This window comes from Enhydra lutris, unplaced genomic scaffold, assembly GCF_002288905.1.
Source record: "Enhydra lutris kenyoni isolate GAN:26980312 unplaced genomic scaffold, ASM228890v2 scaffoldscaffold14, whole genome shotgun sequence".
NCBI lineage: Eukaryota > Metazoa > Chordata > Mammalia > Carnivora > Mustelidae > Enhydra > Enhydra lutris.
Window position 1 is genome coordinate 22,700,581 of NW_019154098.1, and position 14,771 is coordinate 22,715,351.

At 35.2% G+C, this 14,771-nt stretch overlaps 1 protein-coding gene across 1 annotated transcript in view; it reads right to left on the reverse strand.

The window, feature by feature from the left end:
• Positions 1–14,401, reverse strand: part of LOC111146717 (solute carrier family 30 member 8) — a 31,953-nt gene extending 17,552 nt beyond the window's left edge. The window contains 2 exon segments of the mRNA XM_022502387.1: positions 5,975–6,174; positions 14,331–14,401. Of these exon segments, the coding sequence (XP_022358095.1) occupies positions 5,975–6,174; positions 14,331–14,401 (271 nt within the window).
• Between the last annotated feature and the right edge of the window lie 370 nt (positions 14,402–14,771).

Genomic DNA, 14,771 nt, shown 5'->3' on the forward strand with positions numbered 1-14,771 from the left:
CTGTATTAGAAATTTAAAATAGGTGCTGAAATGTTACATATTATCATCATGATGATATGAAGAAGATGATTCATCTTCTTCCCTTCATTGGTTCCTTAGCATATTTCTCTGCCTCTTCCTTTATATCTTTTGGAACAATTTCATGTCTTCCTTTAGTTATTTCACCAACCCAGCTGAGCTCTAGCTCAAAAGCTTTATCCTTAACTTCATCATGTACTATGTAAATTATTTTTGCAACTTCTTTAACAACATCACGGCCGGTCATTTCTTTCATCTGAAGTTTTTCTATTTCTGTCTTTGCAGCTTGCCTGGCTTTGCCAATGGCACAACCCCAATAACCATGTGAAACTCCTGATGGGTCAGTCATGTAGAGCTGTGCACCATCATTCACACTGTAAGACCCTAACATGAAACTGCAGCCAAAAGGTCGAACAGCACTGTAGAGTATATACGCAGCAGAATATTTGTAGAGGATAGAGAGCTTTCCCCGCCTCTAGTCTCCCTATAAGAAAGACCCAGAGACTCTGAGTAGTCTCACTTGGCATGTCATACCCAGCCTTGCCTCTGAGCATGAGTTTCTTGGTCTAAGAGGACCAGAACTGCAGTCAGCACAGTGAGTACGAGGAAGCTTCTGCAACAGGCAGTCCTTGATCACTGAAAACAGTGGCCCCAGATGAAGCTACACATCAAGAATCACTTGAATTTCTTTCCAACGATACAGATTTCCTGTCCTATTGCTGACCTACCCACTTAAAATCTGTCCAGGCAAGGCTGATATCTACTACCTCCTGGACCACGGCAGTGATCAGGTACTGCTCATGAGGCCCCTCCTTCTGCAAGGACTTTTCATCTCCCTCTTAGCCCACTTTTCAATTCCTCCTCAAACTTTGAGGCCTGTCTCAAATCTCACACCCTGTATGAGGACCCTCCCAGATTCCCAAAAGTGACCAGGGAATAACAGTTGCTTTCTCTGCCCTGGTCAAGAATGGCTTCAGGTGAGGTCTGGTTGGGGTCTTGAATGAGGATGAGGGTTTTGATGAGTGTGGGCAATGAGGAGAGTCCTTTTCCATCCAAATAAAAAGACATAAGCAAAAGCTACAGAGACTTTAAGATACAACGGTTATTTTGCACAGGATGGGTAAATAGGTGAAACAGAAGAGTCATTAGTGACGTCATAAAAGAAAGAGATTAATGGTCACTTTGGCAGCCAGATGGTGGAATGACTTGAAAGTCAAAGTAAGAATTTTTCATTTTTTTTCCGGAATGCCAGAGCATTTGAATATGTTGCTCTCTTTTCACTTGGGGTAGCCGAGAGACCCTAGCACAGAGAGAGCCCCTGAACCAGCCTCTCCCTGCTACAACACGCCTGTGGGTCTACCCCAGTACAGTAATGTTTCCTGTGCTTGCCGTGTTGGGGGAAACATGGTGCAACACTGAACTAGGCAAAGTGGAACTGTCGAAATTCTGAAGACAGATTTAACATGACAAGAGCAATGTTTTAGGGAGATCAGTTCCAAATGAGTGCAGCTCAAATTCTAAATGAGTCTGTCAGTTTCCACTTCATTCCTTTACTGACAACATCACTTTCTTCTGGCTCCAAACTGAAGCCAGAACAGAACTTATGGACTAATTAATGATTAAGAATGAGAGAGAAGAGGAAGATTGATTTGTTCACTCCAAGTGAATAGTTTTTCATCCCCTTTCCCCTAAAAATATAAGTCATTTTAAAGCAACATGACAGGGCATAGGAAAAGCACAAGGAGAAAAGTGAGTTTTTTGAATGGGAGACCATCCCACTTCAGACTGTTGAATAGACATCACCTGGGGAGAAGATGCCATCTGTTCTCAGCATCTACATGGATTCTGGGGACAGCAGAGAGGGAAAGTACTGGAGAGAAAAAGCCAGTGTATACATCTTGCTGACCTGTGTTTGCATGCAGTGATGCCAGTATTTTATCTGGAAAGCTATGAATTTCCAGAATACCACCTTTTTAAAGCCACATTCTGAATAGGTTCTGTTTTTTAAATTTTCCATTTTATCCATCTCCTACATGAACTACATGAATACTGTCTACGATCTTACGAATTTAACTAATAAAAAAATATATACCTCTGTGGATTTTCCAAGTGAATTTTTAGATTGGAACTACTCGAAGTAAATTCTTAGCAACTTCATCAAGCTATTAAGTTGGTCCCTTCAAAAGACTTAGCCTGGCTCTAGAAAGTATGTGGTATCAATTACTTTTATAATCTTTGACTGGAAAATTATGTGTCAACCCTGGGTTTTTCTTGGACTGCATGAATCTAAGTTCTTTTCCAGTTTTCAGAAAGTATAAAAGTCTGAGTATGAATATATAGGTCATAAGACTCAAGAGGTTTAAGAAACCAATAAATTCTGATTGTTAGCTGTAATAGTACAAAACCAAACCAAACAAAAACAAACCAAAACAGAACCCAAAAACAAAACAAAACAAAAACCAAAACTATAGCAGTTTCTGTTTTCCTCCAGTCTTAGATTATTATTAATTTAGCCCGCCTTTTGGGTAAAGGAAAATTAATCCAAAATATTGGTAAGAGTGTAACTGGTAATTCTGGTAATGGAGTAAGAGTATCTTATGATACCACATGCCAGGTTGTTCCTAGTGTTCTTTATTTTATTTGGGGGGGGGAAATAATAGATAAGCTACATTGCATATAAAAACTTTCAGACTAAGTTCATAACTAAACATAATTTTATTATTAATAAAAAGAAAGGATAAAAAGAATCAGAGAAATATATAACTCAAGATACTAAAACACAATAAGACTACGACCTTGAAGAAAGAGGAACCAACAAATATTTTTAAGCCAAAATTGTGAATTAAAAATAGAAGAAAAATTTAGATAATAATATATTCTATATACACATACACACACACACACACACATATAAATAACGTAAAGAAACTAGACATCTATCAAGTTAAATCAAGGAAAAGAAAATATATAAACAATATTAAAATGAGAAAGTAGCTAGAATAAACAAGAGAATGTTAATGCGAAACTGTCATGTTCCAATGTATGGTAATAAATTGGAAAATTTCTATGAGATGGCTGACTTCGGAAAAACATAAATGACCAAAATTTACTGGAGCAGTAGAAATTTTGAGTACATCAAAAAATGAAGAGGAAGCTAATAAATATATTTTAAAAATTATTTCTAAGAATGTCTCCAAAGCTAGATAGTTTGCCAGGGACTTCTTTTAAAAAAAGGAAGAGATAATTACAGTGTTATATAAATCATTTCCATTTTTTTATTAAAATAAGGTACCATTAAAACTAAACTTTTCATTTTAATATGCATAACTCTAATTCAAAAACTTGGAAAAGTAGCTCCAAACAAAACTATCAATTTCAATCATCAATAAAGATAAAAAATCCTAATGGATATACGAGTGACCCAGATTGAGCAAGGCATTGAAAGAATGGTCCATCATGGGCTATTTGAGAGGCACAAGAATGACAGTCCAGGAATTTGAGCCCCTGAATTAGAATGCCTGCGAACTTACAAGGTGTGTTACTCAAGTAGAGTACTTAACTCTGCATTTCAGATTCCTCATCTCTATAGTGCAATTAATAACAGGAAGACCTATGTCTCAGGGATTTTGACAGGATTAAGGAAGGTAACACAATGACAACCACTCATCACAGTTCCTGGCGCATAATAAGCATTAATAGATGATGCTAGGTGATTTCTGGCATCATAATGCCATCATTATGATGCCAGAAATGCAAAGACCATATCATATTAGGAGATCTCTGAATATGAAACACATCAACAATGAGTCAAAAAATTTTAAGAGTATGTTTAAAAGAAAAGATACTTGATAAAAATCAGTAAGTATCCTTGGTTATTTGTTAATCATTTAAAAACCTCATTCACATAATGAAAATACTTACCCTCTCAGGAAACATTTCATTTAACAGCTAGGTAGTTGCACAGATTTGATTTAGCATAAGATATTATGTAACATGATAAAATATGAAACATACAGAAGAAGAGATATAATTATTGAAAAAAGAAGAGAAATATGTTTTTTTGCACAAGTGAGTATTATCTCCTAGGAGGTGGGAGGATGAATGAGAGAGGAACAAAGAAAGTGGGTTGAGATACATTTAGAAGGAAAATAATGCAAATACACTGATGAGTATAAAATGAACATGCAAAATGGAAAACTTTCCAGAATGCGCAAAGTAACCACCTAGAAAAGAGGACATGCAAAAAAGGAAGACACCGCTCACCTCTGGAAAGAGTCAATCAAATACATCCTAATAACCCTGGCAAGAAATAGGCTGCCCCTTTATTAAAACATACAAATATGCCAACTAATTAAAATCACAAAACAAATTAGAGATAAATGGATAAATTGGGATAAATGGAGAAACATACCATATTCCTAGAGGAGAAAACTGAGTATTTTAAAAAGATTTGTGTTTCCAAATTAACTTACATTCCAGTAAAATCATAATCCAATTTTGGAGAGAACTGAACACAATGATTTTCATGTTTAATTAGAATAATAAACAGAAATAAATGGGCTTTTCCTTTTTTCTGTTAAACAAGGAATAATGAAGAAAGAACAACAGATATTATAACACGTAGATCTACATTAATTAAATGTGTTACTAATAACAGAGAAGAACAATGCAGATCAATGAAATACCTTAGAACCAAACCCTTATTCTTTAAGAAATATTGATAATTGATTAAAGAAACATCAAAAATCAATGGAAGGAGTAATTAATTATTCCAGGAATAATGCTGAAAACTTTGTTAGTCATTTAGAAAAAGAATTTTTAGTCCTTAGAGCAAATCTAATCCCACACTGATTTAAAATTAAAGGCAAAGTATTGAACAACAAAATGGTATTTATCTTCTCAGTAGATGGGGACCAAAGCACTAACATAATGAAAGAGCAATAAAAGAAGTTAGCTCAAAATGGAATGTTTGGTACAATTACGTACATAAAATTTAAAACTTATTACATCAAACCAAAAATTAAAAAGTAAACCATAAACTGAAAAAGTACTTAAAACAAATATAAAAAGTTCAATATCCTAACTATATAAAGAGCTCCCAGAAATCAATATATAGCATTATAAACTTATCTAAAAGCAAATGAATGGGAGACATTAACAGGCAAGCAGGAAATGCATCAACAGAGGGAAATCTAGATTACTAATAAGCATGCAAAAAATATTTTAACGGTAACCAAAAAAATGACTAATAAAATAAAGCATATTCACCTATACATTAACAAAGATTTTTAAAAGATTAAAATAAGTTCTGGTAAAGATTTGGAGAATCATTCTTACATACAGCAGGCAGACATATGAATTGCTATCCAGCTTTCTGGATAGCAGTTTGGCAATATGCATCAAGAAGTAATAAAAATATTTATATCCTTCTATCAATTTTCCACTGTTGGGAATCTCTTTCAAGGGATTAACCAGAGAGGCAGGCAGACTTTTATTCATGAGTTTTCACTGCAGCATTGTCCATAGCAGGAATAAAAAGAACTCCCTGAATTTCTAATAGAGAGATGGTTATATAAATCACAGTGGAGCGTATTATAGAATATTATTCAGGCATAAAAATGTTTTTGAAGAGTATTTGATGGCATGGTCAAAAGCATTCAGCATGCTCTCAGTTATGTTAAGAAAACAGAGTTATGAATAGAAAAATATATTGTACAAAAATACTGCACAATGTTATTAGAGGTTATTACTCAAATGTGGGATGGTGATAAATTTTATTTTGTTTCCTAATATTTTCCACCGTATCTACAATGAGCTTACTCTGCACTTACTCAGTGCTTACAAAAAATAGGAAATCTTCCTTTAAAAGGGGAACTTGTATAACCCTCCTGCAGTGATAGGAGGTTTTTGCTTGTTTGCTTGTTTAATCAGAAAAGTCCTTTTAAGTAATACTCACCCACGACCTCTGCAATCATGAAAACAAAGCATATTCCTGAAGCAGCACAGAGTTTCCACTTGGCGTAAACTTGCTTGTTTGCTCTGTTCTCTGTGGCCTTGGAGTGGCTGTGGCAGTGATAGATGGTTCCTGACTCCAGCTCCTCTGGCTTCTCTCCAGGACATTGATCTTCATTCAAGGCTTTCTGCTGGAGTTCCACACTGTGGATGAGTTTGACAGAAGCAAGAAGTGAGCATGGTTGCAAACAAATACGTCACTGTCAGCCCTGCCCATTCTCAGAACTGATATGGGGACATCTGCTACCTAGCTGGGAAGTTGCTGTTCACAGCTCCTTCCAGAAGAAATATCCAATGTAAGGAACAAGCAAGAAATTTCCTTCGAATTCTCAACTACTAAGCGTTTTGCTTTTATTCAGCCAAGGTCTTATTCAGTCTATACCAGCAGTGACTAAGAAATGTCAAAGGAACAGGTGAAGGGAAGCAGATACACTTTGATGCATTTCCTTCCAAATTACTGGGCTTTGAAAAGATTTTGGATCCTGTGTTACAAATTAAAAACGGGGGAGTGGGCAGGACAATATTGGCTATGTGCATGGGAGCCAAGTTGATGATTCAAATACTCACTATTAAATGCCAAAACTCTTCCATTCTTCTCCACAGCAACACTGTTAATAGATCATTTTCTCCTTCTCCTGCTGAATCCATGTGGACTCTCAGAACCCCTCTTAACACAGCTTTGCAGACAATCTCTCTCAATCTATCAAATCTGTATTGGGAGTTGAACTTACTTATACTTCCTAAAGCAGGCAGCACCTATAAGTTCTTCTCAAATGTAAAGCATTATTTAGAACCATGTATAGAACTCTAGAATTTCACAGATGGAAAGATTATAGATAACATTAAGTCCAATCCCATAGTTTCTTACCTGAAGTAATCAAGGTTCAGAGTGGTTAAGTAATTGCCTGAGGCCATATAATCAAGAAACAGCAGAACTGGGATTCTAAGTCTAGTGTTTTTTCCACTGGGTTCCACCCTGCCTCCCTACCTGAACTTTAGGACACCTGAAACCAACCTCTACTGATACCAATATCAATGTCCATGGATTTTGAGCTGATCAGACTTTCATTTCCTTAATAAACTTATTAGAAGACATTAATAAGATTCTTAGAATTAAGAAATTAGCATTCATGACTTTGAAAGGTATAAAAAGAAAAATAAATTCACCTCCACTTGGAGAGCTCATTTGTCTTATCACCATCTGGAATTAAAGCTCTGAAGGTTTTGGCTTAGATGATGATAATTATTATGACTCTAATTATCATTCTATTTGGGGTTTTCCTGAATAAACTAACGTACACATTCATTACAGAAAATCTAGAATTACAGAAAAGCAACAAAGCAAGGGAAAAATCACTGGTAACCTTACCTCCAAAAGACAATTATTACTGATATTTTTTTGCTTAGCTTTGTAATATATAAACACACTTTTTAAAACCATAATCAGAATGTGTAATTAGCATGTTTTTGGTTACAAGTACTGAAAAAAGCTCATGCTATTAAATGGGAATTATTGGTTCTGCAACTGAAAACATCGAGATGTATCAGTCTTTAGCCTAATTTAGAAAGACTCCACATGCATCGTTCTGCATTCTCAAGTACACTTTAACCGCAGGCTGGTTTTCCCCATGGTAGTGAAATGGCTGCCCAGTGTAATCAGAATTGTGCACCTGCCTTTTCTTATACAAGCAGAGAGAGTGTCCATTCCCAATGCCTAAGCAAGAGTCCTGAGTTGCATGCTGATTTGGCCAAATGAGAACCAGCCTTTATAGCCAGAGGAATGTGGATGGGCTCATTGGCTTAGACCTTGTTATAATCAGATTGGCTAAACCCTACCATGCTGACTCCTGGAGCTGAGATTGGGGTAGATGCTACTCAGATCATACGACTGCAACTCAGTGGGGACAGGCTGAAATGGGTTATGGATGAAATGACAGTGTCACCCTAGGATCCTACTGAAGATACAGCTGTGGAACATGATTCTTAGCTAAATGTCTTGTTGCCATTTTCTCTATTTATTAAATACTCTACACTATTATTTCTAACATATAGAGAGCACTGTATCTAATAGAGTATGTCATACATAATGAACTGATTTCCTCTTATTAAACACTTCATTCTTTCCCATTGTTTGCTCATATAGGTGGGGCTGTTGATCTTTATGGTTAATCTTTACTCAGTATATTATTATCTTCTCAAAATGTAACCGTAAAATGGGAATTATTTGGTCAACAGGTATCTATATTTTTAAGGATTTTGGAATATATCACCAAATTGACTTTGGAACGTTTGTACTGATGATGTTAATAGCACTAAGGATTTTGAACATTCTAACAGTTGCAAATAATCTCCTTTGCTGGAATAGGAACCATTTGGCAAAAAGCACCTAGAGTATTTGTATCCATACATTCTTGCCTTTGCAATGTGATACATGCCCTGATAATAACAAATATATCATGTAGCAGTGTGGGTCACGAATGACCATCAACTCAGAGGAGCCTGAGAACCAAAAAGAAAGCATGATAGAGGTTTCCTCTTCCTTTGTGCTGAGAAGGCAACATGAGCAAGACAGGGTCACTGATCGTTCTGACAATATTCATATGACCATGATTTGCTGATGTCATATGAAGCTTTGCTTTATTTATATTTTTCATGAATCTTGTGGCCAGAGAAAACCAGGTTTTAAGTAAGGAGGAGAAAAAACTTATTCTGGAGCAGTGCAGAAGTCAGACCAAGGCCGGAATCCTACTAAGGGTACAGCCTCAGGGCAATGCCACAGGAAGAAAAGGCAAGAAACCTGGCCAATTTTTTACCTTTAAATACTGCTTTGTTGTCCTAGACTCTAATATTAACTTACTTTGAGCTGAGATTGCTCCTTGAAATACTAAGCAAAAGATCCAAAGGTGGGCTTCAGAGGCTCCATAAAAATTGGATCCTGTAGGATTTTTTTATACCAGTTGATGTCATCTGCAAATAGCATCAAATTTTATTTCTTCCTTTCCAATCTGGATGCTTTTTATTTTTATTTTTATTTTTATTTTTATCTTACCTGTTTTCCCTGGCTAGAACATACAGTAAAATGGACATCCTTGTCTAGTTCCTGATGTTAAGAGAAAGCTTTCAGATCTTTACTACTAAGTTTAATGTTAGCTTCATGGATGCTTTTTATCAGGTTGAAGAAGTTCCCTTCTATTCTTTGTTTGGTGAATGTCACCATAATGAAAGGCTGTTGAGTTTTATTGAATGCTTTTTCTGCATCTAGTGAGATAATCATATGGTGGGTTTTGTCCTTTATTCTATTAATGTGGTGTATTACTTTCATTGTATTTCAAATGTAAATCAAATATGCATTACTGGGATAAATCTGACTTCACCATAGTTCATAATTTTTTTATATCTTGTGTTCAGTTTGTTAGTATTGGGTAGAGGGATTTTTGAATCTATGTTTATTTATAAGGTGTATTGACCTATAGTTTTATTTTCTTGTGGTATCTTTTTATTTTGCTATAAATGAAATATTGAAATATAGAATAAGTTGGAGAATGTTCATTCCTTTTTATGTTTTGGAAGAATTTGTGAAGAATTGGTATTAATTCTACTTTATGTATTTGGTAAAGACCACCAGTGAAGACATCTGGGTTTAGAATTTTCTTTGCACGAAGTTTTCTTATTACTAAGTCAATCTTTTTATTTATTATAGATCTACTTGGATTTTCTGTTTTCTCTTGAGTTAGTTTGGTAGTTTGTATCTTTCTATATCTTCAACATTTGATCTAATATTATATATATGTTATGTATGCAACTTACCTTTAAATCAGTTAGGAGAAGAAAGGAGAGTAAATATGCTGTCTTTCGTAATTACCTTTACTGATGCTATTTGGCTTTTGTGTGTTGATTCAAGTTAATGCCTGTTGTCATTTATTTTCAGTCTGAAATTTTTCCCTTACTATTTCTTGATAAGTGAGTCTGCTAGCAAAATAATTTCTTAGTTTTTGCTCATCTGGGAAATGTCTTCATTTCACCTTTATTTTAGAAGATAGATTTGCTGGATATAAACTGATTGGTTGACAGTTCTTTTTTTCTTTTAGCCCTTTGAATATGTCATTCCCCTGCCTTCCAGGTACTTTGTTTCTGCTAGAAGTCAAATGTTGATCTTACTGAGGTGCTTTTGAATAAGATGGATCTTTTTTTCTCTCTTGATGCTTTCAAGATTTTTTCTGTGTGTTTTGCTTTCAGTATTTTCACTATAATATGTCAGAGTGTAGATCTGTTTTCTTTGATTCTTCTTAGTGTCTGTTAAGCATTGTGGATGTGTAAATTAATACTGTCACCAAATTTAGGAAAATTCTAACCATTATTTCTTTGAATATTTTGAATATTCTCAAAATATATTGTATATTTCTCTCCTCCTTTTTCTCCTCTCCTTCTGGTCCTCCTGTTATGTGTGTGTTAGGGCATTTGATGATGTGCCACATTTCCTTGAGGTTCTGTTACTTTTTCCTCCTTGTTTTCTTCTCTGTGTTCTTATGTTGCATATCTTATGTTGCACAACAGATAGATCTGTTGATCTTATCTTCAAGTTCACTGATTATTCTGTCAGTTCATATCTACTGGTGAGCCCCTTTAGCAAATTTTTTATTCTACTTAATGTACTTTCAACTTCAGAATTTCCATTTGGCTCTTTTTTATATAATTTCTATCTCTTTATTGACATTGTTTGATGAGACACTGCCATCATACCTCTCTTTAATTTTTTAAACATGATTTCATTTAATTCTTCAATCGTATTTGTAATGACTACTCTGAAATCTCTGAATGCTAAGTCCAACATCTGGGCTCTTTTAAAGGTAGTTTCTATTACCTGCTCTTTTTACTGTGTGTGGGTTATTTTTTGCTGTTTCTTTCCAGGTCTTATAATATTTAGCCTGAAATTGGATGTTTTAGATAATACACAGTAGCAATTCTGGATTCTGATCCCCAAAGACCCATTGCTGCTGATGTTTACTTGTTTGCTCTATTATTTGCTTAGGAATGGCTTGTCTAATTAAGTGGACTCTCTTTCCTCTGATGTCCCCTACATGAGCAATGTCTGTTATTCTTCCCAAGAGGGTGCAGCCTTGGCATACACAGAGTCATCTTTATCTCCTCCACCCAGCCCAAGGATGCTGATCATTTTAATCATGTTTGCTTTGACCATCTCTTTCCATGGTCTCACTGTTAAGCTTCTGGCTGCTCTGCCTAAATGGGTATCACATCCGACTGTTGACCTACTTAATCACTTATTGATGACTGTCTTCAAAAATGCCCTAAGGCATAAATTGCTCCACAGTCTGATCCAGTTAAAGCTGAACCTTGTGTTAGTCTTCTCAAGCTGCTATAACAAAATATAACAGACTGGATAGCTTAAACAACAGAAAGTTATTTTCTCATGGTTCTGGAGACTCAAAGTCCATGATTAAGGTGCTGGAAAATTCAGTTTCTGGCAAAAGCTCTCTTCCTGGTCTGTAGATGGCTGCTTTGCTATATGCTCACATGATGGAGAGAGATCTCTGATATCTTTTCCTCTTATGAGGACACCAGTTCTACCATATCAGGGCTCCATCCAAATGACTTCATTTAACCTTAAACAGCTTTTTAAAGGTCCCATCTCTAGCATAGTCACATGGAGTTCGGGCTTCAAAATATGAATTTGGGAGGGAGGGACATAGCAGGTTCCTTTAAGGGGGACAAGTTTGAGGTCATGGGAAGGAGAGTGAAGACTCACCAAAAACCGTTACAAAGCTCCTAGACATGTGAGTAAAGCCATCTTGGAACTTTTTCCACATCCCAGACACCAGCAGAATACAGCCCCGTGAACAAACCTCACTGACCCAAGAATTGTAGATAATAAAATGATTGCTGTTGAAGCTACTACATTCTGAGACTAGTTGGTAGCCCAGCAGTAGATAAATGAAACACTCCTTTTGTAGAGTTAGAGAATAAAAATTCCTTCAGGTTAAGTTTCTCAATAGCTGTTGACAATTTAAATTGAAACCTGATTATAAGTAGAAAAGAGAAGGAAGGAAAAAAGAGAAGGAATATCAGAGGACAAAGTTGTCTGGGAAATAGAGACAGAAGAAAATATATGAGAAAGGTGGTTGGGGAAGATGATAAAAGGAAGCAAATAAGAAATCAAGGTCCATGTGTCCTCAGAGAGAAATAGATTAGGGATTCAGGAGGCCACAAGGTGAAAATGTGTGTGAACGAGAGGTGGAAGAGGAAGAAACGGACACTAAATTCACAAACAGAAGGCATGGGTTCAGATCCCAGCTCTGTCATAATTAGACATCTGACCTTAAGAAAGACACTTCTCTTTGGCATTCAGGTTCCTAACTGGTAAAATAAGGGAGGGATCGGCATAAATCATCTCTCCCAGGTATAACTGTTTCTATATGAAAATAAAATAAAGATGCATTTGATAGTTTCTCTCATCAACATATCCTGAAAATCATACCCATTTAGGAAGGGAAAGAGACCCTGTAACTATAAAAGGTTGGCTTTATTTGTGTAGCAGAGCATTAACGGTCTATTTTAATGAGAAGGGAAATAGTGTTATTTTGATAACGTAGAGATGCTCTATTAACAGTGCCTATAGTAATAACAATTCGTTGTCTAAAATTTCTGCCTGACCTAACATGAGGTTTTGTTATTTGTGGTCTTAATAAATCACATCTAATAGAAAATAGTTCTTATAATGTGAGATAATAGATATGCTAGATTCTATCATGTATTTTTTATTAATTATTTTTATTAACATATAATGTATTATTTGCCCCAGGGATACAGGTCTGTGTATCATATATTTTTAAAACAAAATTATAAAGATCCTATAAAAAAAGTCCCTTTGCAGTTGTTCAAACATTTGATGCTATCAAACATAATGTTGCTCCTCTTCAGAATATGAATTTAGTTCCACAAAACAAACACAAACATTACACATGCTACTAATGGGTATGTATTCTCCTAAGCCCTGCTCCTAACCATGAAATCATTTTAGATTTCCATTCATTCATCTGTCCTAAGCATGTCTCTCTTTGCTCCTTATTCAGATTGAATCCCCAAACACACAAAACTCTTACTCTTACATGTGTCTGTTTTTACCAGGCAAATTATCTCAGACTGGAAAATGTCCCCTAACTGTATTTTCTATGTGAAGTTTTCCTAACCTTCCTCTAACTCACTTTCATTTTTCAGTTCTTACTCTATCACTTCTGAAATGCTTTCTCTGACCCCTAAAGTCTAGCTAATGCCTAAGTTCCTTTGAGATCTTCTCATTAAACACCTCCAGAATGACACTTCTATGGTATTTTGCAATTGCCTATTTTCTATGTGCATTCCATGTTAGGCTCCAACTTTCAAGAGGACAGAGATCTGAGAGTAGACATGTTTTCCTCCTGTTACATATCGGGTGTGTTTAATTAATAGTAGTTCATTAAGAGGAAGATGAATGAATGTGGTACTGTGCACGTGGTACTGTGGAGCTAGTAGATGGAACTAGAACTACACAGGACATTAAATTCAGCTATATTCATTATGGTTGTGTACATCTGATTATGGCATTTCATGATTAAGAAAACTTGGTTTAAAATTAAGAAAAATTGGTTTAAAAATCAATGCAACCCCAATTCTGTCACATAGTTGAAAAGCCTTAATTTTTTTCTAAATATAATTCAGTAAAATTTACTTAGAACTTTAAAAATGGGAAGAATTGAGGAAAAAAAGGCAAACAGATTAGATCATGTATGCCTGTTTTCTGAAAGATAAACTAGAGATGAAAAATATATTAATAAAATCATATAAAATAAATAAAATTAAATAAATAAAATTAAATAATAAATTATTTATTCATATTCATTATATAAATATAAATAATATATTTATTAATTATTAATCAATTATTAATTAATTATTATATAAATAATAAATAATATATTCATTAGTTATTTGTTAATTATTTATTAATTATATTTATTAATCATGTAAATAATAAATTATTTATTTATAATAAATTATTATTAAATAATAAATTATTATAAAATAAATAAAATTAAGTATCCTTTGTGTACTTAACGATATTTAAGGAATCAAATCCTGCATTGTTCAGGATATGGATCATACAGGTCAGTCAACAGCTTATCAGATTTTGCAAAATGCCCCTGAGTTGCATAGTAAAAGTTTCTGATTTTGAAGCAGTAGGATCTAAGGATTAATTGAATACTCAAGACACAGAAAGTCGTGAAGCAGAAACAGATATCGGTTACCTGTCTAGGGTGAAGACATACATCTTAGTGGCTCTGTCATTCACAAGGTAAGTTCTTTCCAGAAACTCCATGGTGGTCAGAAGGAGAACTGCTGTTGTTTGTGGTTGTTGTGGCTTCTGCTGTTTTTACCTCACTGCCCAGTTTGGGAAGCAAAGCAGCCTTACAATCATTCACATACTTTCTAAAGAAAAAAATAAAAAGGCTTCTGGGCTTTAGAGTAACGAGCTTCCCACATCAATGTTCTTGGCAGGTGTGCCAAAATTACAGCCTTCTTGGACCATCATCGGGTCTCATTCTCTCACCCACAGAAACTCCTTTCCTACAGAGACCTGCAGGAAGGATCAGGTGAAGCCCGTGCGTGTGTGTGTGTGTGTGTCTGTGTGTCTATGTGTATATGCGCGCAAGTGTGCTTCCAATGCTATTTGATTCCACTGTTTGCTG